Source organism: Nycticebus coucang, chromosome 5 (genome assembly GCF_027406575.1).
Source record: "Nycticebus coucang isolate mNycCou1 chromosome 5, mNycCou1.pri, whole genome shotgun sequence".
NCBI classification, from domain to species: domain Eukaryota; kingdom Metazoa; phylum Chordata; class Mammalia; order Primates; family Lorisidae; genus Nycticebus; species Nycticebus coucang.
The window spans coordinates 118,721,364-118,746,040 of NC_069784.1; the positions used below are offsets into that span (position 1 = coordinate 118,721,364).

Below are 24,677 nucleotides of genomic sequence, written 5' to 3' on the forward strand. Positions count from 1 at the left end.
ATCACCTAGAACACATGACGATTTGTGAATAGCTTTTATATTAAGACATTGTGATTGTTACACTTAGAGGAAAAGCTGACTTGACTGCTGTAGAAACGTGGGAAATCTTAGTTGAGTGTGTCTTAATCGTGCATTTCTTCACGCAATCCAAAACCCTATCACCACTCTTACAGCAGACATTTTTTTGTCTTGTTTTGACATATTACTCTTGGACATTTCTCGTGAGTGCTTTTTGACTACACTAAACATTTTAAATAAGTATAACAAGTAGGCTCCATTGAATAGTTTTTGACAAAGCTTACAAAATATCTCATTCTGAAGCTTCTAAAGAAAACCCACTTGAAAATTAGTCATGCCATGGTATTCTCACAAGTAATGGACCTTTGAACCTTTTTCATTATATTCCCTAGAAAAACTTTCAGACTGATTTTGTTATAATCTATAACAAAGGACGCTTGGGTCTTACCATGCTTGTTTGCTATAAGCAATGTCATTCTTGGGAGAGTACTCTCTGTAGGCTGTCTCTGCAACTGGATATTCCATTTATAAGAAACCGACCCAAAAGTGGAGCAGGAAACTTTTAAAAATTAAAGCAAATGTCTTGATTGTTTGGATACCTCTATAAAATTTCATAAATGTCAGTGATTAAAAATACTGATTTAAAAAAAAAATACTGATTTTTAGTATCTTGGAATGTTTTCCTAAAATAGGGAACGAACACTACTCTTCCAGCAAAAGCATGCTGTAGGTCTCCCTCTAGTGGTAGCTTTTCAGATTCCCTACTAACATTGGTATCAGATGCTCCTCAGCTGCTGGAGGGGTTTCATTCCCAATAAACTAATCCTAAGTCAAAAATACTGTAAGCCAAAAATGCATTTAAATGTGCTCAGAACACTTATGTTAGCCTACAAAGGACAAAATCATCAAACACAAAGCCTATTTTGTAATGAAGAGTTGATATCTTATGCAATTATTAAATACTACCTTGAAGGTGAAAAGTGGTTGTATGGGAACTTGCAGTAGTTTTTACTGAGTGCCTGTTGTTCTCACACCATCATAAAGTTGAAAAAAAATCCTTATTTTATATGGTGATGTCTACAGTGTAAAATTTTTTAAAATAAGAATTATATGTTCCTCTAAATCTTTTTCATTCAGAACAATTTTTAAAGGAATTTAAAATCAAGATCATTAAAATACCCCCAAGGTTTTAGAAGTTGAAATAACATAGGTTTGCAGAATTTAAACTCACCAGTACTTGGACTTACACCAGTTTTATATATTGCTTTATATTATACATCGAAGGAAGTAATTTTCATTATTTGGCATGAGACTCTGACTCCTATACTGGAAAGACATTCCTTTGCTAATGGGACTGGAATTGGCATTTAGGAAGATCTGGGAGTTCCCAAAGGCATACTTTTGTGTTTTTTTTCTATTGTCTTCCCAGAATATACATCAAATATTTTCCTCAAAGTTACTTTAATTATGCATTTCTACATCTCCTATGAACATTTTACTCAAAACTTAACTAACCATAAGCATAAAGGAAGATGACTGAGGGTGGCGCCTGTGGCTAAAAGGAGTAGGGCACCAGCCCCATATACCAGAGGTGGCGGGTTCAAACCCGGCCTCGGCCAAACACTGTTAAAAAACAAAAAAAATAAAAAGCATTTAAAAAGAAAGATGATTGATAGTAAAAAGAGATTAAAAATTTTTTCCTCTTTTTGTAACCTATCATATTTTAAGAAACTATTTTTCTCTTTGGTTACTTTGAGTAATGTGCCCTATAGCACACTTCTAAAGAGATTTAACAAACACTGGCTGGTGGGTTTCATTTTCATTTTTGAAAAAAATTCAGATTGCCCCTCCCCCCCCAAATATTCTCTTTCTTCCCTATACTTTAGTATGAATGACTGTATTTGAGAAATTTTGATGAAAAAAATCTGGTGGACTCCAACCCGATAGTTTGAAAGTAAATGTTTTATGATAGGGTGGAAAGAGAGGGAAGAGAGAGAGGTCAAGGGCAGCAAATGTGCTGTACACCTATTCTCCCTTTTCAAGGAAACTCCTTCATATCATTTCACTCACGTTTTCTCACATGCCAAGTCTCTGTCATTCTAAAACGCGCAAAAAACATAACTTCTTGTCCTAAGAAGCTAAAGTGCACATAACACAGTCCCCATTTAATGGGCATAAAGGAATCTTTAGAATTAAAAATGATAAAAATATGCGAGTGATAGTTCAGGAGCAATGAATTATTACAAGAATAAACTAATTGATGGCTATTTAAGAGAAGTTACAAAGGTCAATAAACTTGCTATCAAAATACCTGTAATTTGACTCTGTAGGAGTTTCTTTTAACTTGTGTTATAAATTATGTGATGACGAATAAAATTATGTGATGAAATAAAAATGTATGTTATTGCAAATTTAAATTGTTTAATAATCCTATGACTGTCAAATATAAGTAATGGACTAATCTTGCTTCCAATGGGCAGATGGAATTATCTATAGAATATCTGTAGTGATTCAGAACATCCTTCGTCACCCTGAGGTACAAGTACAGAGCAAGGTGGCAGAATGGGTAAGTGAACTTGGAAAAATTATTTTTTCTTTAAACTTCTAACTTCTGGAAATATGGAAAATACTCTGGATAACTGAATCCACGGATCTTTCGGAAACACTGATACTGTTCATTATAAACATAAGATATATATGAGGTGTTGTGCTTATGCATTTAGAAAGAGGTACACTTGAATAAAAGATAAGAAACTAATAGACTATGTCAGTGTCTTAAATAAGAAAAGTACTGGAAATAACATTAAGTTATATTTTTAAAAATCTCTTATTTTTTTGTTTGAACATTTGATCAAAACCAAAAAGTACAAACAGGACGTATCATGAAGGTCACCCACTCATCTCTGGTGTGCCCCCGCCTGGAACCATCCCAATTACCAACAGTGGGTTGGACATCACTATTGGTTTTTCTCGAGTTTTTCTAGATTTCTTTGTGCACATAAAATAAAACTGTGGGTTCTTATTTTCCTTTCACACTGAAAGTAGTACACTTTACACACCATGCCATTCTATATTTATTTTTGTTGTCAGATTTGCAGCCTTTTTTTGCGCAATGCATAATGTTAGATCCTGTGGCTTCCTAGTCATTTGCTGAGCATGTGTTCTGTTTTGTTTTTTTTTTTTGTAGAGACAGAGTCTCACTGTACCGCCCTCGGTAGAGTGCCGTGGCGTCACATGGCTCACAGCAACCTCTAACTCTTGGGCTTACGCGATTCTCTTGCCTCTGCCTCCCGAGCAGCTGGGACTACAGGCGCCCGCCACAACGCCCGGCTATTTTTTGGTTGCAGTTTGGCCGGGGCTGGGCTTGAACCCATCACCCTCGGTATATGGGGCCGGCTCCTTGCTCACTGAGCCACAGGCGCCGCCCTAAAGCTTTTTTTTTTTGTAGTTTTTTGGCCGGGGCTGGGTTTGAACCCACCACCTCCGGCATATGGGACCGGCACCCTACTCCTTGAGCCACAGGCGCCGCCCAAAAAAAAAGTTATCATTTATTTAACTAATCTTCTACCAGTCAAAACCGATACATAAGTAGTTTCTAATTTTTTTAAATTAATATTTTATTTTCTTCTCATTCCTACAAATACAACCTATCAATTTTTCTATGTTCTTCTTCTCACAGTAATCTCAGAAAGGTTATGTTCCAGAGCTTTCTATTGTTTTTCTGTTATTTCATTTCCTACCTACAGCATATTGTGAGATTGCCTATGCTAGTGATTTTCTTACTTTAGAAAAAAAGTAAGAAAAATGGATGTTCTTATGTAGTAGGTGTGTAATAAATGCGTTTTTGGTAACAACAGAAAGTTAAACCGGACATTGGGAAGTAGTGGTGACTGTTTACACACACACACACACATATTTGAAAAATAACCTATAGGAAACATTGTTATTTTTGAAGGCAATGCCTATTAAAACAAGTTGACCATAGGAAACAATAGTGTGTAATTAACAACTCTGTTACAGAATTGAGGAGGGAAGTGAAATTCTCTGATGGAAATCAAAGAAAAATGCTACCATTGACTTTTTGAAACACCACATTAATATTAGTAATTCAAACACTAGGAGATGTGTTTAATTTCTATGGGAAGAGTCAGCGAACTTTACAGAAAGAGTGTATTCTTGCATCCCCTTTTCTTTCCAGTGTTCTTTTTGTTTTCTTTAAAGTCAGAATGATTGCAAAAGAGGAAATACTTTTATTTTTATTCTCAAACAAGCCCCGGGTAATGATATTAATCCTGAAACTTAGCATTCACTAGAAAGTTTGTGCTAGGTAGGGGCTAATTTTACATTTTTGTTCGTTTCATGCATGGTGTTCAACATAGTGTAATTCTCATCTGAAGCGAAACTTTACCAGACACTTTTTATTTAAGATGCAAGGCATCAAAGCAGATTACTTGCTAATAGAGAAAACATAAGTCGTGTCCCTGATTCATACTATTTACAATTAAAAACAATTTTAACACCTTTTTGCCAGAATTTCCTAAAATTTACATTCAATTTTAGAAATGCTTACAAGGAAGGCTAAATGTGTGTATGAAATAAGACCTAAAGAATTCTTTTTTTTTTTTTTTTTTTTTTTTATTGTTGGGGATTCATTGAGGGTACAATAAGCCAGGTTACACTGATTGCAATTGTTAGGCAAAGTCCCTCTTGCAATCATGTCTTGCCCCCATAAGGTGTGACACACACCAGGGCCCCACCCCCCTCCCTCCGCCCCTCTTTCTGCTTTTCCTCCCCCCCCAATAACCTTAGTTGTCATTAATTGTCCTCATATCAAAATTGAGTATGTAGGATTCATGCTTCTCCATTCTTGTGATGCTTTACTAAGAATAATGTCTTCCACTTCCATCCAGGTTAATACGAAGGATGTAAAGTCTCCATTTTTTTTAATGGTTGAATAGTATTCCATGGTATACATATACCACAGCTTGTTAATCCATTCCTGGGATGGTGGGCATTTAGGCTGTTTCCACATTTTGGCGATTGTAAATTGAGCTGCAATAAACAGTCTAGTACAAGTGTCCTTATGATAAAAGGATTTTTTTCCTTCTGGGTAGATGCCCAGTAATGGGATTGCAGGATCAAATGGGAGGTCTAGCTTGAGTGCTTTGAGGTTTCTCCATATTTCCTTCCAGAAAGGTTGTACTAGTTTGCAGTCCCACCAGCAGTGTAAAAGTGTTCCCGTCTCTCCACATCCACGCCAGCATCTGCAGTTTTGAGATTTTGTGATGTGGGCCATTCTCACTGGGGGTAGATGAAATCTCAGGGTTGTTTTGATTTGCATTTCTCTAATATATAGAGATGATGAACATTTTTTCATGTGTTAGCCATTCGTCTGTCATCTTTAGAGAAGGTTCTATTCATGTCTCTTGCCCATTGCTATATGGGATTGTTGGCTTTTTTCCTGTGGATTAATTTGAGTTCTCTATAGATCCTAGTTATCAAGCTTTTGTCTGATTGAAAATATGCAAATATCCTTTCCCATTGTGTAGGTTGTCTCTTTGCTTTGGTTATTGTCTCCTTAGCTGTACAGAAGCTTTTCAGTTTAATGAAGTCCCATTTGTTTATTTTTGTTGTTGTTGCAATTGCCATGGCAGTCTTCTTCATGAAGTCTTTCCCCAGGCCAATATCTTCCAGTGTTTTTCCTATGCTTTCTTGGAGGATTTTTATTGTTTCATGCCTTAAATTTATCCATTTTGAATCAATTTTTGTGAGTGGGGAAAGGTGTGGGTCCAGTTTCAGTCTTTTACATGTAGACATCCAGTTCTCCCAACACCATTTATTGAATAGGGAGTCTTTCCCCCAAGGTATGTTCTTATTTGGTTTATCAAAGATTAGGTGGTTGTAAGATGTTAGTTTCATTTCTTGGTTTTCAATTTGATTCCAAGTGTCTATGTCTCTGTTTTTGTGCCAGTACCATGCTGTCTTGAGCACTATGGCTTTGTAGTACAGACTAAAATCTGGTATGCTGATGCCCCCAGCTTTATTTTTATTACTAAGAACTGCCTTAGCTATATGGGGTTTTTTCCAGTTCCATACAAAACACAATCATTTTCTCCAAATCTTGAAAGTACGATGTTGGTATTTTGATAGGAATGGCATTGAATAGGTAGATTGCTTTGGGAAGTATAGACATTTTAACAATGTTGATTCTTCCCATCCATGAGCATGGTATGTTCTTCCATTTGTTAATATCCTCTGCTATTTCCTTTCTGAGGATTTCATAATTTTCTTTATAGAGCAAGACCTAGAGAATTCTTCAGAAGTCATTTGTAAGTAGGAAGATCTCATGTCAGTGAAGAAATCCTATTTTGCACTGGTGTTGGACACGGCACCAGGAAAGCTTCTTGTTGATATTGAAAGGAATCTATTGCCTGATTAAAGAGTATGGTGCTGAGAGCCACTAAACACAGTCATTAACATAGTTCTGATAATGTCCAGCTTATTTTTTGTTTGTTTTTTTTAAGCTCTATATTGTTGACTTATAATTTTTCTTATTCCTAATATACTTCTGAGATGTAAATTACTACCAAACATTTTAGTGCAGCTCAGTGTTTGATAAATAAAGACTAGGGAGATATTTATTGTGATAATCTTTGTATTATAATATAGGCTAGCGAGGAAATAATAGTGTTTCCAAACAGACAGACTTGGGTCTGTCTAGGGTCCAGTCTAGGGTCTACTACTTCTATTTGGGTGATTTTAGGCAAACTATTTCCGGTCTGTGAAGCTGAGTTTCTATATCTATAAGAAACTAAGGTGTGATGGGGGTAGGTTAATACTTATCTCATTGATTGTGAGAATAAAAAGAAATAACATTATTTATGTTATGTTATGTTAATAATGTCAAGTTCTTGGCATACAACGATCTAGTGACTGTTACCTTTACTTTTTACTTTTACTTTTACTTTCCAACAGTTTCCCAGGGTCTTATTCTAATAACAATTTGTCTTTGGGGAAGGAAGAATCTTGATTCACTTTTAACATTAATGAAAAAAAAAAAAGTATTACCACAACTCAGCCTTTTATGTTGTGTTTCTTAGCTCAATTCAACCTTCCAGAATTGGAACTACACTGTTTATGTGGTTAATGTCAGGTAAGTAAAAGAATGAATGATTTGAGAAATGAAAGGTTGGGCCTAATTAATGCTGAGCATGCACTCTTTCTGTGACTGAACCCCCACACAAATACCCACATACACACGTACCATATTGATAATCTTTCTAAAACAACCGTATTTTATTCCTTTGCACAAAAAGCCTTATTTCCATAGCAATGATTTTTAATTTATTTTGAGCATTCATTCCAGTCATTTCAAAAATGTAGTCCCAAATACATATTTATGTTTTAAAACACTGTGTGTGTGGGGGGTGTGTGTGTGCAACTGAATGACTGTAACAACACGTTAAAATGTGTCAAAAATTAAAATCAGATAGTACAAATAGAAGCTATCAGTTCCTTCTCATACCCCACAGGGGTGGGGAACCTGTGGCTTCAGAGCCACGTGTGCCCTTGGCGATCCTTAAGTGAGGCCTTTTAACTGAGTCCAAATTTTACAGAACAACTATTTTAATAAGGGGGTTTGTTCTGTGAAGTTTAGATTCAGTCGAGGGGCCACACGTGGCCTTGAGGCCAAGGAGCACCCCTGGATTACATGTACTTCAGTTTCAAAACCCCTTTTCTACCAGATCTGACCTTATACATTTACATTCTGATTGCAACCTAGCTTCTTGAGGTTATCTTTCGCTGTTTTTCTATTTAAATTCTCTACTACATCTTTAGTAACTGGTATCGCCCAGTATCCTCTTCTGTACCTCATTTTTACAGTTTAATACTACACTAATTTTCTCAAGTATATTTTATAACTCTTAAACATATGCTCTGTAAACCTAAGATGTAATAACTCAGACAAGTTCAGGAAACACATTATTCAACCACCTGGAGCAGGTTTCTTTATTAGACCATCTGGGGTTCTTTAGTGCACTCATGGTTGTGGATCTTCAGGAAATACTGGCTTAGAGTGTCCTGTTTGCCTCTTTCATGTAGCTCTTCTAATTTTGTTGTCGATGGTGCTGGGAATGGGGTTTATTAACGAATGCATGTATTGTTACAGTTTTCACCAGAGCACAGGAGAGGACAAGATTAAAGTCAAGAGAAGCCTTGCAAATGATCAAAGGTAACCCCGACAAAGTTTTACAAGAAGTAAAACATTCTTTCTCTTTCTTGCTGCTTTGACTATTGGGTAGAGAAATGAAAACAATGAGATAGGGGAGAAAATATTTATCACACAGCACATTTGAATTGTTTCTTTAGCACTAAAGAACACTTTTTTCTTATTGTTAGACTGGATAGTGATGAACATCTGATGAAAGAAAATTCAGAAGTAGAGAATTTAAAATGGATAGATTATTATTTTTAGTATTTCCATCTTATTTATGGTAACCCTTTGTCTCCTATTTGAAATCGCAAACAGACTTCCGAAGAAAATAGATTTATTTTAGTAAAATGTTTATACATGATAACACTAAGAATATGGCAATAGATGCCAACATGTTTTTAACATTGAAAGCCATCAGCTTATTTTCTGAAGTCCCCATTTTAAAACTTTTGTCAGGGTCATGACTTACCCATACCGGTAATTTAATAGATAGGTCCAGCATATTTGACCAATTGGCATATGAAGATCAAATGTTCAGAGTGACATAAAATAAAATAAAAAACACCTAAATTCCTCTCTAAATGGAATAAATTTGTATTCAGATAGTATATTGGATCTCCATAAAATTTTCTTTTAAACTGTTGAAAAGTGAACGTTCTCGTAAGTCTTGCTGGATTTCAACCAATGGAATTGAGGTTATGGATATACCGGCCTTGACAATGGAGTTTGCTTCTTTTCTGGTGATATAGTCTTACTATGAGAAGATCAGAATACATTTTCATGTGAGAGTCAATGACAGAGCTTTCTTCTTATTTTTTTCTTTTGAAGTTATATTAGACCATGTTATTTTGTATGTATATTCAGCAGACTGGATTGAGCCATCTGATTAGGAAAGGTGTTTTCATTTCTAACAGTGTTCCTTTTCCTTTATGACCTGGAGGCAAAAGAGATAATTCTCTTCCACTCCTTCTGCTAGATCACATTGAGGCTTCAGGCACATACAGCAACAATCTAGATCCTTTTACTGGATACTTCATCTGGCAATTGGGACGCCCCTAGTTTGGGGTATCAGTAATGGTGGCCCCTCTTCTGCATTCTCTTGCAGTTTATTTACTGTGGTTCTTCTACTACCTGTTAATACCAGACCAGCCATCATCAGTATATGTCAACTCCCTAGAAACTATCGCTTGAAAGATACTAAAATTCATGAAATCTCAGTTTCCTAGTCCTATCATCCCAATGAGTAATGTCAGAGAAACTTATAGGAAGAATGAACTGAGACAATGCGTGTGGGAAAAGCTACACATTTAGTTGTTTTATTTATTTATTTGAACTCCTGGCATTTTAGTATTCATTTTTATAGCCTTTCCTCCTCTTTTTTCTGTTCTCTGCTGCTCTCAGCGCTCTTAGACTCAGTGATGAATTTTTAGAGTCTCACATAGTTTTTTTTCTCAAAACCACAGTCCACTAGCTTGACACCTGTTCTTTTTTTCAGACTTTTCCTTTCAACTTGATTGTATCATGTAACACAGACCACAGCTTCACGTAATGCTATCATACTCTACCACCTAGACAGACAGGAAACCAAAGCCGCAGAGACTGATTTATTCAAATAAAGAATGGCCAATGGTAACAACAGATAGAACTTGGCTGTGTAGAACCATAAAATAGTTTCTGTTTTCAGGATGAGAGAGGAAAACAGTACAGATAAGACCTGTGAAAATACACGGCTATTCTTGAATGGCTTGAGTTTAGAGATTCAGTATCTTCCACAACACGTCGTACTGATTATGTTCTCAATATGCAAGACGAGTAAAAGTTCACATTCCCAACTCCTATGTTCTCAGTAACTGGAGTGGCAAGGCTTACCTTCAGATAATAATTTAATCAAGGGATGCTGTTTTCCATAGGCCATAGGCCATTTCAAAAATTCAGATATCACAGTTCACTGTTAAATTCATACCTATGTTTGCCTCATCCTAAAATGCGGCTTATATATGAATGTTAAACAGGAGATAACTGTAAAGATACATAGCTCTTTGGAGTTAGTTGTGACAACAGTAGAATACTTTGTCCTGGAAAGGAGCACCCATATTTAGGAGGGGAGAAGTTGAGTTATTCTTCAATCTCTCCTAACCTCAAATAGCAAATATTTTACTTATTCCTCCTTATTTTTGTAGCACCAAAAGTATATTATTACTGTATTTAATGTTTACTTATATTCACAGAATTTCATAAATATTTCACTGCTCCTCTGTTGAGTATTTCATGGATTCTTTTTTTTTTTTTTGGAGACAGAGTCTCACTTTGGCACCTTGGTAGAGTGCCGTGGCATCGTAGCTCACAGCAACCTCAAACTCTTGGGCTCAAGAGATTATCCTGCCTCAGCCTCCCAAGTAGCTGGGACTATAGGTACCTGCCACAACTCCTATATATTTTTTAGAGACAGGTCTCACTCTGGCTCAGGTTGGTCTCGAACCTGTGAGCTCAGGCAGTTCACTCTCCTTAGCCTCCTAGAGGATTACAGGCGTGTGAGACACCATGCCTGGCCCTTCATGGTTATTTTAAAAGTAATCCTGTCACTTTATCTTTGGCATGTGGACAGTAACCAGTCTTGATAATATAATGCCTTGTCTTATGTTGTTCATTTCTCCTCAGAATAAGGAGAAGATAAAAGTTATGTTGTAATATGAGCTTTTTTTCCCATATAAGGGGAAAACATTTCTCTGCTTGACAAAAAGTGTCATTTAATTTTATCTTAGAGTTTGTTTTGATTTCTGATGTTGACAATAAGAATGATTATTGTTAAGCAGAAAATTATGTTACTTTAATTTGTAGAACCAAAAGTTTGTTGGGGCTTCTAGGATACATCTCTTTACTTTCCATAGAGATATTTTCTTTTAAAGGTCTTCAAAATCAGATATTTTATAACTTTCTTCAGTAATAGAGCTGCTGTTCACAAAGTATATTTTCAGTACTTGGTAACTTTTCACCATACAAAATACTCGTAAGATGGAAAATCAGTTGTCGCTATCCTGGAGAAATTTCACCACATTTGTAAACAATGATGCTATCAATAATTTCAAAATTTAAATGAGTTGAAATTTGAATTTTTGTTTATATACTTTATCTTTGGCCATAAATTAATAATGTAGAATTAACCAGAAGTACAGCCCTTTTTTGTTCGTATCCTATAGAAATATTAACATATAATTTATTATTATTGGTATTAAAATATTTCTGAAAATTGATGGGGTGATAGGATTGAATTATACATGCAGTATCCCACAGAATCTATTCCTACTGCAGTAGATTTGATAACGTGCACAGCAACAGAGAAAGTCAGTGAGCACCATGGTGCATCTCTTAAGTCTCAATATTCATGGGTATCCTTCTATGTCCAGTGTTTTTCCCTCCATATAAAACCAACTAATCAATAATTCTATCTGAAATGTTTCCCTAGGTTGGTGACACATGCAGTATCCCACAGAATCTATTCCTACTGCAGTAGATTTGATAACGTGCACAGCAACAGAGAAAGTCAGTGAGCACCATGGTGCATCTCTTAAGTCTCAATATTCATGGGTATCCTTCTATGTCCAGTGTTTTTCCCTCCATATAAAACCAACTAATCAATAATTCTATCTGAAATGTTTCCCTAGGTTGGTGATTTGGGCCCTTCTAGTTTACAATGCTACCAACAATACTAACTTAGAAGGAAGAACCATCCAGCAGAAGCTCTTAAAAAATAACGAGTCCCTGGATGAGGGTTTGTTACTCTATACAGTGAATGTGAGGCAAATGGGTAAGTGGCTTTAATTTTTTTATAGTATGCATTTTACATGACTATGTATGTGGGTTTAATTGAAAAAAAAAAAACACATATTTTTCCTTTCTGTGCTATTTGATTATGTTAAAATATATTTTTCTGTTGATGAAATTTATCCCAGTGGTGATCTTATAATAAGTGAAACAGCAAAAAAAAGGAATCAGCTCAGCACCTCAGGAATGCAAGGGGATGAAGTAGGTAGATGACAGTTGATACTTTGTCAAATTTTCAAATATTTTGATACTTTATGAAAATATTTCAATATTTGGAAAATAATAATAATACATGCATATGAGCAAAATGCCAGAATAACCTTGACCCTGATCATCATTGGCTTCAAATTTAGGGATGAAGGGAGTATATATATACATATGTTCATATAGGACATACATGACCTCTAATGTGGTAGATAAGATAGAAGGCACTTCCTCATTATAAAACATCTCCTTTTCTTTTTTTTTACTTTTTTTAATAAAACATCTCCTTTTCTTATGTTTCCTTTCTGTGTTAACAATTCCACTGTCTTTGTAGACATATATGGAAAGGTTCTCTCAGACCTAGAATAAAATCCCACTCGGATACCATTCACATCCTAATCTCCGGACACACATGTGGCACTGCCTCCACTTCCCTGAATAGGCCACGCTCCCTTCCATGTCCGTAATATGTCTTGGCCTGTACTGCTCTTCCCTACTCCCACTGTCCACCAGATTATCACCTGTCTATCTTTAAAGACAGATCCAGAGTCACCTGTTCTATGAAGCCTTTTCTGAGATCATCATGTATAAATGGACATCACCACTTCATATTGTCAGGATACCTACAGCATTATACACATCAGAAGTCCCTAGTATTTGACTGGATGTATTTATGTTCTTATATATTTTTTCTTTAAATAATTTCTGTCTTAAAATCATGTTTTGGTTTTTCTTTTAATTCTTACTTCCCACCTGCCCCCCAGATCCCAGCACATTCCCTGGGACTTGAATACTTGTTGAGTAATTTTTGAATGAATCTTGATGGGAATATTTTAGAAAGACAAATGTTCAAAAATATGGGCAACAGGAACTAATTGTTGTACTGTTGTTGCATGATTGTGAATCGGTATATGAGTAGAGAACAAAAGAAAAGAAAACATTGACATTTTACAATCAGGAGATTGAAGCAGAGGAAGCAAATATTCCTCAGCCTGGAAGAAGGTGATTGTGGCTAAAGTCAGAAACACAGTGTAGTAAAGAACCAGGCAATCTCCATTGTGGCGATGTACGTGATTAGAGAGAATTCACAGAGATGCATGAAGGCAAGTAATAATAAAGATGATAATAAACCGTTTCTAAGCCTCTGTGGAAGCCTCTGTTAGCTAGCCTCTTGCTTCCTAACAAACAGTGCTTTGGGGAGTAGGGAAAGCATGGCCTATTACTCTTTTCCATATAGAAGTCTCTGCAAAGAAGTAGCTTGCCAAATGGTAGTTTATATTTGACTGATGAGCCCTGGAAGGACCAGCTACCCTTTGTCCTTAGAGGATAGAGGATCCCAGGACAACTCTCTCTGCATTCCTCTGGACATTTAATTTATGCCACTTAAATTAAACTCTATATTTTATTATTTTCCTGCAAATGGGTCTTATGTAGAAAAGTTTCTACTTTCTGCCAATTTAGAAATAAAAGGCCAAAACTGGACCACTTTAAAGCTTAGACTTTAATTGGGAAAGTTCTGTGGATTTCCAATTTTTGACTATAATATTGGTTCCTGGTAGTCTAGTATAACTTGCTGTTTTCCAGTCAACTTATTGTTGCTTATGGATTGCTATTACTTTGATTTTTTTTTTAATTGTGCAATCTGAATCATTTATGTTGTGACACTTTCCCAGAGAGTTTCAAAGAAAAAGTGGAATAAATTTGGGGATAAAGAAGGGAGGATAAGGCATGGAATTTGCTCACAAAGGCCTTCTTGCCATTTCCCTGGTAAGCTTCCAGGCAGTGGGTAATCTCAGAGCAGCTGGAGTATTTCTATAAAATATTCTGACAATTCAATGATGATAGGATCAATGTGCTATTTTCTAGGCTTTCCCCTTTGTTTTTTTTTTAGAGACAGTGTCTCACTTTATCACCCTCGGTAGAGTGCTGTGGCATCACACAGCTCACAGCAACTTCCAACTCCTGGACTTAGGCGATTCTCTTGCCTCAGCCTCCCAAGTAGTTGGGACTACAGGTGCCTGCCACAACACCCAGCTATTTGTTGTTGTTGTTGTTGTTGCACTTTGGCCAGGGGCGAGTTCGAACCCGCCACCCTCTGTATATGGGGCTGGCGCCCTACCCACTGAGCCACAGGTGCCGCCTGGCTTTCCCCTTTTTAGAAAGATCAAATGACATTTCAAATTTTTCAGGATTATTTTCATTTTCCATAGTGTTTAATTTTCAAATAAAATTTATTTTACTAATGTTATCTGCAAATGATTTGCATTAGAATGATAATGTATGTTTCATGTTTATCCTCACGTAACGTTTTTCATTTAATGGTTTTGAAAGATATACTTCTTTTCATCTCTGAAATGTATTCAATGCTTGTTTTCCTAATTTCTCATTTTTTTACATGTTATGAACATAAAACACTAGTATTTTAGTATTAGATGAAATAAATGCCTCATTAACAGGATTGCCCTTTTGCTTTCATCTGCAACTTGAATTTCAAAGAATGAATGAATATTTGGTTGGTTCTCATTTTCATGTAGATTCATGTCCTGCTGAGGAGGAACCCAAAGGCTATCTCTGGCCAAACATCGTACCTTCCGAATACTCCTTAGAATGTCCAGACAAGCCTGACTTTTCTGCTTTCAGGACATGGTAATGCTTTCATTGGCTCTTGCCAGCAAAACTCTCCATTACTTACACTCTCAGGGTTACATTTGCTGCATAGGAGTTCTCTTGCATGTGTACTGGGTGGAAAGAAGGATAGGAATCTGTGTGTCTGTATGCCTAATCATACTCTCCTGGGAAATAAAGTAGATAACTTATCCAGAAAGACACTGTTTCCCTCCCAGCCATCTGCTAATCGAGTCCTCTCCAAACAAAGATTGAAGAATTTTGAAACCAAAGGGTAGCAACAGAGCCCAGCACCTTGTGTCTGGATGAACCTAGCCCCCTGAAAGCTTTGCAACATGCACTGGAAAATCCAAAACTTTTCAACTATTTTGAGTGATTATTGTGATGGTGGGAGAAGAGGCAGAGAGCAAATAAAGATGAGATCCAGGTTGGGTGATCTGCTGCGGGAAATTGTCAGGATATAGATTTTCCTAAATGTTGACCAGAACCCTAAGAGACAAGACTATGGCAGGGATTCGCAGAATAGACAGTCAAATTCGGTGCCTCCCCCTCCTTCCCAGTCCCAATTAGAGTTTTCTTGGAGGGAATTCAGAAATGCAAACTACGAAAGTTTAAGTATCTGTTGCTGTGTTTGACACTTGGTTGGAAGGAAAGAAGGTTAGCTTGGAAGATTTATGGACTTGAGTCTGAACTGTGACTCCACCTCTTCCTGGTGTGCGACCTTGGAATATTCTTTGACTTAAATCCATTTTCTTATCTATAAAATGTGGATTACAATCTCCTTTACAAGTTTATATGAAAGAAAAATCAGACGTTACCTATCAAATTCTTAAAGCACTTCTGTCCGTGATGTATGCTACTAATTTTTTTCCCAGTAAGAATTTTTTGTATGAGATTTATTTTAAATTATTACAGTTTTACTTACAAATGAAATTTACCTAGATATCAAGGCAAATTCTAAAACGTATTCATACATTTTGTCATTTACACCATAGTTACAATATCTTTTTTGTTTTCTAGTCATTACAGTGCAGCCAACGCCTCAGCCTACTGGGGACCCCCTGATATCTCTAACTGTTTACGTAAGTGAGCAATTTTTCTTCAGTTCTCAAGGATAAAACGAAATGACTCCATCATTTTCATTGTCATGAACCATGAACGAAATGCTTCATCATTTTCATTGTCTTCAGACCTGTTCTTCTGCTGTATAATACTACTTCAGTATTAACAATCAGGCAAATGATTGTTTCATTAAGACAGAAAATACGTTTCTTTCCTCATTCTAACTTTCTGTTCTATTCATTCTGAAAGAGATTGGATATAGGAAGGAAATTATGGAGAAGACTTTAAACTAATACATAAATTGATACTGGTATCAGTGTTGTAATTTCATTTTGTTTTAAAATTGCAAATATATACTTATTCAGTGATTCTGAGAGCATTTCTCTTAGAATAATACATTGTCATTGGGCCCTCCAAGTTATTTGTAGAGGGAAGTTAGTCTCTGTCTATAAAGAAAAGGAGCACTTCAACACTAATACGAAGCCAGTGGATGATCTAATGCACGTCCATGTGGGAGAGGAACTGAACTCAGTTCACTTTGGGGGGAAGGAGACTAAAGGAGGGGGTTGGGGTCCTCCCACTTGATGGACATAATGTAAGAGTGTATGGAACACCTCTTAGGTATAGGACATACCTACAGGAGGGACTGTACCTAACAAATGCAAACATTGTAACCTAGTTGTTTGTACCCTCATGTTAACTTGGAAAAAAAAGAAATGGAGTACTATTCAGTCATTAAAAAGGTGAATTAATGCCTTTTGCAACAATTTGGATGGAACTGGAGACCATTATCCTAAGTGAAGTATCTAAAGAGTGGATAAACACCACATGTACTTGCTATTAAACTGGAACTAACTAATGGGCACACGTGCACAGAGGGGAGTAAAACTCAGTAGAAATCAAGCAGGGAGGAGGGCGGAGGAGAGGATGGGCCAATATCTACCGAACAGGTATGATGAGCACTATTTGGGTGATGGGCACATTTATAGCTGTGATGCATTTGTTACAAAAGTAATCTATGTAACCAATGTAACGTAATCTATGTACCTGTTTAATATTTTGAAAAAAAGAAAAGTAATATAGTAGAACCTTCATAGTTGACCACCTCCCTGCATTACATCTCCTTAAGTTGACCTAATTTTCATAGGTCATTCATGTGGACTTTGACCACATTCACGTATCAGCACAGTAGGCCTCGTTCCTTATATTGACCACCTCCGTATTGTGGCTAGTTTGTTACAGTCCCATGGTTGGTCAACTAGGTTCTACTGTGTTATTGCCTTGTGAAGATAGTGAAAGGGACTATGCACAGGAACCCTACTTTCCTGCTTCAACGTTGAAGCAGAATATCATATTGTACTTTAAATCCTTAGAGATGTACAAAATATGCAGGTAAAATGTTGTATGTTCTGTCTTCTACTTTTCTTTTTTTTTAGCGGAAGCGAATGAAGTTGCCAGTGAGATTTTAAATATGACTGCTGATGGGCAGAACTTGACCTCAGCTGATATTACCAGCATCGTGGAACAGGTCAAAAGAATTGTGAATAATGAAGAAAACATCGATATAACGCTTGGCTCAACTCTAATGAATATATTTTCTAATATTTTAAGCAGTTCAGATAGTGACTTGCTTGAGTCGTCTTCTGAGTAAGTCTTTTTCTCTTTTTTTGGAATATTTATTAGGTAGATATGATGTTATATTTCTTACCTGTCCGAATACTTCGTGCCAGACTTTATGATTCAAATTTCTAAAAGATACATTGATAGTCTGCAAGGTCATTCATAGCATGAAGTTAAAACTTCTTTATTTTATTTTATTGTTTGAGAAATACAGTTTGAAAAAAATGATTGTAGTTGTTAACTGGCAAAAAAAAATATGTGTGTATATATATATACTTATACAGGATGTCCATAAAGTTCATGTGCAATTTTAAAATAGTTTACTATGAACTATATATGTAGCATAATCGGTATTTCATTTTTTAAAAAAATTCAATATGTAGTTATTTCAGTTAGTATATTATATTGAGGTATTTAACATCTTTTATTTCTTTTCAAACACATTTTTTGATGAAAGTTTCATATTTGTTAAAATCTATTCTCTAATATACTTTTTCTAAAAATTAGTAAACATTTTTACAGTGTCTTACAGTTCATAAAACACGACATTATTCCTTTAATTCTCAGTAAGTTAGAAGGTAGGGAGGGTATTTTTTATATAAGGAAATAAAGGCTAAGATGAATGAGAAATAATATTCGTTTTTCATTTTTTTAGCAACAGGGTCTTTATTGCCCAGGCTGAAGTGCAGTGGCTCACTGTGACCTCCAACTCTTGGACTCAAGTGATCCTCCTGCCTCAGCCTCCCTAGTATCTGGGACAGAAGTCATGCAGCACCGTGCTTGGCTAATTTTTTTACCTTAATTTTTTGCAGTGATGAGGTCTTGCTATGTTGACACTTTTGAACTCTTAGCCTCAAGCAATTCTTCCACCTTAGCCTCCCAAAGCGCTGGGATTATAGGTGTAAGCCACCATCCCAAGCCAAAAAAAAAAATTACCTTTTCAGAAAAACTTAGCTTTTGATTTTCCTTAAGGCAGATATTTCTCTTGAGAATGCATCCATCACTGTGATTCTCTATATTATATCTCTATAATAACTGATATTATTGTGTTTTGGAGTAATTTTGTGGGTATTCATGTTGAGATCAGAAAATTAAAATACAATTTTATGTGGTTTGTATTTTACCACACAGAAAACCACGTATGTTCATGTACCTTTGTATTACTTAACAGTGGTATTATTATCATTTCTTTAGAGCTTTAAAAACAATCGATGAATTGGCCTACAAGATAGATCTCAATAGCACACAACATGTGAATATCACAACTCGGAATCTGGCTCTTGGAGTATCATCCTTGTCCCCAGGAACAAATGGAATTTCAAATTTTAGCATTGGTCTTCCAAACAATAATGAATCCTATTTTCAGGTAATGAGTCGACATTTTCTTTAATTTTAATTAATTAACTAAAGTATAAAAAACTTGCTAATCTTTTAGCAATGGCAACTGTAAAGAAATCAGTCCAATAGATGCTGATTAACTGAACATTGGCTCAGTTTAACTATAGCAGAAGCTACAAGGTCTTGCAGAGTATCCAGATTGATGCCAGGGTGGCTAGCTGAACTTCTGTAAGAGGTGGCGCTGTAGCTAGGTCTGAAAGCATGAGTAGGGCCACTGTCTTACGGGTAAGGGTGAGGGTCAGTTCAATCACAAGGAAGCTTTCTTAAGGACCCAAAGGTAAAGAGAAGCAGGGAGGATTCTAGTGGTTCTCAAACTGAATATTAAAATCTTTTGCAGGACTTGTTAAGATAGTTTGCTAGGCCTTATCCCCAGAATTTCTCATTTAATAGGTCCTGGGTCAGCCCTCCAAATTTGCACTTTTACCCAGTTGCCAGGTGTTGCTAATGCTGGTGGTTTGCAGATCACACTTGGAGAATAAATGATGTGGAAGTCTGGGAATGCAGATTACAGCACGCGTGGACAAGTAGTCTGGGCGAGTGTAATGCTTCCTTGACATGTTGAAGGGACACTTCAGCCAGTAATTTTCAAGTTCCTACTGTGTGCCAGACAGTTTTAGCCACCAGGGCAAACAAAATGAATGAAGCATCATTCTTGACCTGGCGGAGTGTATGTGTGGAGCATAACATTCAACAGTAGAGACAGATCAAACTGAAAATATAAAAGATCTGCAATCAGAATACAGAAAAGACCTTTTTTTTACTGTAGACTACAGGCTTTTTTGAGTAATTCTGTTTTATAATTGTAAGTGGAAACTTGATCAACCTCCATCTCATTCCAAGACCATTGGCAAGAAAGCACCTTTTGGCCTGAGCTATGGTTTCAGGAAAAATGGTGTCCAAGAGCATTCATGAAACTTCAGTTGTTGTCTCTTTGCAGAGATAACTCAGGCTCTGCAGTCAGCAAATTAACTTTAGTGTCTCTCTCTCTCTCTCTCTGTTTTTCTCTGGAAGTTATCTTTCATTCAGTGTCTTGAGAAAACCTAAAAATCTGATCATACTAAACGTAATTCTTGCATTTGAAAATGTTGACTGATTTATAGATTTCTCAACCTTGGTTAAAAGCAATGCGTTGTCTCCTTTTTCACATAAGCACAACCTAAATGAGATCCACGGCTCTGTTTGTAGGGGGTTTATCTGGGAGTTGAATGACTGCTGTACAGATAAAGGGAAGCCTCAGTCTTAGCTAACCTGATGCTTGGCAATGCTCTCTCCTCTTACTCAGCATGTGGATTGAGTTGTCATTACCAAGTAGGTGTGATTACTCAACCAATACATCTCTATGTGTGTGACAGATGGATTTTGAGAACAGACAAATGGATCCACTGGCTTCTGTAATTTTGCCTCCAAACTTACTTGAGAATTTAAGTCCAGAAAATTCTGTATTAGTTAGAAGAGCACAGTTTACCTTCTTCAACAAAACTGGGCTGTTCCAGGTAAGCATTCATTAAATTAATGTTCACTACAAGTGAAGTTTTTTGCTCTAAGGTAAAAATAAAATTTAGATTCTTTTGAAATATATTGGGAGTTTTTGAAAAATGAATCTACTATATTTTTAGAAACAAAAATTTCTAATATAATTGTTTAAGTATTTTATTTCTGATAATAATATGCTTATTAAAAGATATATTGATTGTAATTTTTAAAATAGGCTACGACGTGCATGATACACTTAGAAATTGAATTAGCAAAGAAGTTACTATTTATTCCTTTTGCTAAATATTCTATGTTCCCTAGTCATTTAGACTGTTAAAGAAATTGTACACCAAAGGAAAAGATTTTTTTTTTTTTTTTAATTTAGCAGGAAGCTCTGTTTACATAGTGAACAGCATTCTTGGCTTTAATCAGTTTTCCCATTAGTATTTCAAGTGACCTTTGGCCTCCACACATCCGCAGAGTTAGATGGCATTGTGCTGAGCACATATTATCATTTTTATTGGCATCATTTCTAGATACTAAAAGGCCCACTGCCAGCAAACAGTGGTGACCTCTGGATGCCTTTGTAAATACAATCTTGAGCAGTTTTGCTGAGCCGTTTTTTAAAAAATAAAAGTTATCTGTTAAATTCAAGATACCCGTGTATATCAAACAATGTGACCTATAACAGAAAACAGCAAGTCTCAGGCCAAACAGAATTGTTTCTAATAGAAATAATAGTGTATTGAGGAATGGCCAAGTAGCTTATACATAAGGGAAGGGAGCACCATGGACTCTTCGATAGCAATTAACAACTGATTTATAAGCTGTGATGTGGAGAGGAATTCAGGAGGTTTGACAACAAACACAAGGGGAAGAAACAATATTGGTCCGAATCATGGTGCGGCATAGATTTCATTTCCTGATAGCCTTCCACCGAGGTGGACTCCGCCGATGCTGGCAAGCATCCTATATTACACTTGGTGTAAGTTAGCACGTCAGGCTATTGGCATGGATGTCAAAAATGAATTGCTTTTTATTTTCCACACCATATTTCCTTCGTACTTCTCTAAAGGAAAATCACTTCATCTATTTTCTAGAGTAGGGAAATGATCTAATTGTTTCACAGCTTTTTATGAGTTTATATTATTTATGGGCTTGCATTGTTTCAGATGTTAACTGGCTGACATCAGTCACCGCAATCAAGAATGGAGTTTTATGAACATTGCCCTACAATATTGACTCGTAACATTCCCTCAATGTATTTATTATAATAAGGGAAATAGCAAAGCTCCTTCAGGAAAGCCAGCAATTTGATGTTATAAACAGGATGTTCTAGAATTGAAGATCTTGAGTGTAAAAATTGCTGACAGTTTGCTTATTTTGGAGCACCAAAGTAAAATAAAAGTGTGTGCCTTCTAACACATGCATTTTTTTTTTTTTGTCTTCCAAAGGACGTAGGACCCCAGAGTAAAACCTTAGTGAGTTATGTGATGGCATGCAGCATTGGAAACATAACCATCCAGGATCTGAGGGATCCTGTTCAAATTAAAATCAAACACACAAGAACTCAGGTAAGAAAATGCTACCAAGAGCAATTGAACAGAGTCAGATTATTTCAGAGAATGATCAGACCTACGTAATAAAAAGGAACTGGCCTTTTTCATGAGGGACCAGTTTTCGATAACTGGAGAACTGCCCGTCGGGCTGAGCTCAGGAGTCATAGGAAAGAGCAGCAGCTGGGGAGAAATTGGTCTCATCTGGGACTCAGGAGTCAGAGGAGAATGAGACTAAAGAAAAGGGCTACTCTTTTTAAGAAACAACATTCATTACTTCAAATAAAGCAAGTCAAGGGAGAAACGAGAGGTTGAACTTACTTTTTGAGAGATTAGCTTGTTGAACCTCTCGGCGAACGTTGCTTTTCTTGTTGTTTCGTTACTCTCTCTGTCACCTGTTTATTTGATAAAATTAGGTGGGGGTTCTTATTGTCACAGAGGACTGAGGCGGAAGTTTTCTCACTTTTATAGCAGGCCCTTGTCATGGGTCTGCCATTTTTTAGATAGGCAGGTAGGTAGGCAGAGAGTGAGTGAAAGGGGTGGGGGGTGGGGCACTTGACCTGCAGAGATCTCACAACCACCAAGGCTTGTAGGAAAGGTTTTTATTGGTGAGGGAGGGATGCTGCAGAGCTTCACCAAAGAGGAGAGAAAAGAAGAGAGAGAGGGGAGAGAAAAGAGAGAGAGAGGAAGGGGCGGGGAGAGAGAGAGAGCGCGCGCACGTGCCATATAGGTTCGGTTAGGGGAAGTCTTTGGTGACGGGATGGTAGAGTAGCCAATAAGGAGTTACTGCTCTGGCCGGAAGAGCCGTTAGGGGCAGGCCATAAGTTTGAAATTTTCAGCAGGTAGCTGTAACTTTAAGAGTGAGACAGCTAATCTTGGCCTGTAGAAAGCAGGAGGGGGCTTTTCTAGGGGAGGGACTTTCTCTGGGGCAATTAGCTAACAGTGCGGACTGGAAATTAAGTCACCTGCCTGCTAGCCTGCTATGCCATGAACCTCTAAGGCCCCTTTGATCTGCCCTTTGGCTTCATTTGTTTCAGTCCCTTCATCTGAAAAGGAGGATTATTGTTTTATTATGGTAAAATAGATGTAACGTACAATTTACCATTTCAGTGACCTGTACAGTTCAGTAACATAAAGTATATTTACCATCCACCTCCAGAGCTTTTCCATCTCCTGTAGCAGAAACTCTGTTACCGTTGAGTGATTCCCTATTCCGCTCCCCCGCCCTGCCCGTGGCAGCCACCATTCTGCTTTCCATGTCTGTTAATATGGCCACCCTAAGAGCATTATGTAAGGGGAAGTACACAGTTTTTGTCCTTTTGTGACTGGCTTTACTGCACTTATCATAATGTCTATATGATTTATCCATGTTGTTGCATGTCTCAGAATGTTCTTCCTTTTTTAAGTCTGGCTAATATTACATTGTATGTGTATACCAGCCTTTGCTTTTCCGCTCATCCATGAATAGGCGCTTGGGTTGCTCCCATGTTTTGAATACTGTTGCTGTGAGCATGGGGTCTACAAATAGCTCTTAGAGTCTCTGTTTTTAATTTGTTTATGTAAACACTTGGCTATAAAAGAGGAATTTGAAGATGATGTGTAATTATAATGTAAAAAGCTTTGCTAAATGCCAAGAATGGTCGTGGACTCAGTATTTAATGATGGGACATACATATTTGGTAACCTAGGAATCGCGATAATATGATCCCTCGTGATATAATGGCTGATTTTTATTTGAAGTCCTTCTGAAGAGAAGAAGATCCCTCTAGATTCTAAAGTGCCTGACATTTTCAGGTTGTATTGGCAGAGCTCAGGCTGATCCATTTCTTTGTGAAACCCTTGGCATTTTAACTCTTTTTGCCATATTTAAATCACATTTTAAACAGTTTCACATGTTTATTCTTATGTTAATATAGGAAGCGCATCATCCCATCTGTGCCTTCTGGGATATGAACAAAAACAGTAAGTTTTAAAATATTGGTTGTCTTAATATAGATAACAACTGAATTTTAAACATTGTTAGACACCCCCGTTTCCTTTAATTCCACCCTAAATCAGAGTGAGTCACCATGCAAGTGTAAAATGGCAACTGAGCTGCAAAAGTTAGTTTAGGAAGCTTGGGAAGTCAGTTAGAATTTCTGTAACTTTTTAGTCATTGTAAGAAGAAATAGGCAGACTTGATTCTATTTTCCAGTTGAACAACCTTTTCGGTTTCCATTATTTGTAAAATTCAGTATACATTTTTATCGCCACTTTAAGATGAGTGTAGACATACGCTTAATCTCATTCTCCTAGGGTGCACTTGATAGGCACGAGGCATACAAGTTCGAATCCAGATTCCAGACCTTAAATTATAAAGGGGTGAGGCAGCAGACAAAAGGAACGTAAATATGGGAATCATTATAATGAACGAGTATTCCTCGAAAGAAATTAACAGCTCCAAAATGATATTCAGCAGTCAAGAAAGGAAGGCAAAATTAATGGATAAACAAATAATTAGATATAAGAGGTGGGAATCTCTTTGAGGGGAGATACAAGGGCTGAAACTCCTATTGCCTGTCCCCTGAGGGTCAACTCCCCTCAGCGTTCCTCACTGGTATTATTGTGGCCAAATTCATTCCTGTGTCAATATAGCCTGATTAAAAAAAAAAAAAAAAAGCCTGAAAGTGGCTAAAACCTTTTTT

General features: G+C 36.7%; 1 protein-coding gene across 5 annotated transcripts in view; it reads left to right on the forward strand.

Annotated features, from left to right (window-relative positions):
• Nucleotides 1-24,677, forward strand: part of ADGRG6 (adhesion G protein-coupled receptor G6) — a 148,943-nt gene that overhangs the window by 88,991 nt on the left and 35,275 nt on the right. For all 5 annotated transcript variants that reach the window (XM_053591183.1, XM_053591187.1, XM_053591185.1 and 2 more), the window contains 11 exons: nucleotides 2,499-2,584; nucleotides 7,119-7,171; nucleotides 8,189-8,251; nucleotides 11,896-12,038; nucleotides 14,794-14,905; nucleotides 15,905-15,966; nucleotides 17,383-17,593; nucleotides 18,761-18,932; nucleotides 20,317-20,457; nucleotides 21,892-22,011; nucleotides 23,910-23,955. In XM_053591183.1, coding sequence (XP_053447158.1) covers nucleotides 2,499-2,584; nucleotides 7,119-7,171; nucleotides 8,189-8,251; nucleotides 11,896-12,038; nucleotides 14,794-14,905; nucleotides 15,905-15,966; nucleotides 17,383-17,593; nucleotides 18,761-18,932; nucleotides 20,317-20,457; nucleotides 21,892-22,011; nucleotides 23,910-23,955 — 1,209 coding nt within the window. The remainder of the gene's footprint in view (nucleotides 1-2,498; nucleotides 2,585-7,118; nucleotides 7,172-8,188; nucleotides 8,252-11,895; nucleotides 12,039-14,793; nucleotides 14,906-15,904; nucleotides 15,967-17,382; nucleotides 17,594-18,760; nucleotides 18,933-20,316; nucleotides 20,458-21,891; nucleotides 22,012-23,909; nucleotides 23,956-24,677) is intronic.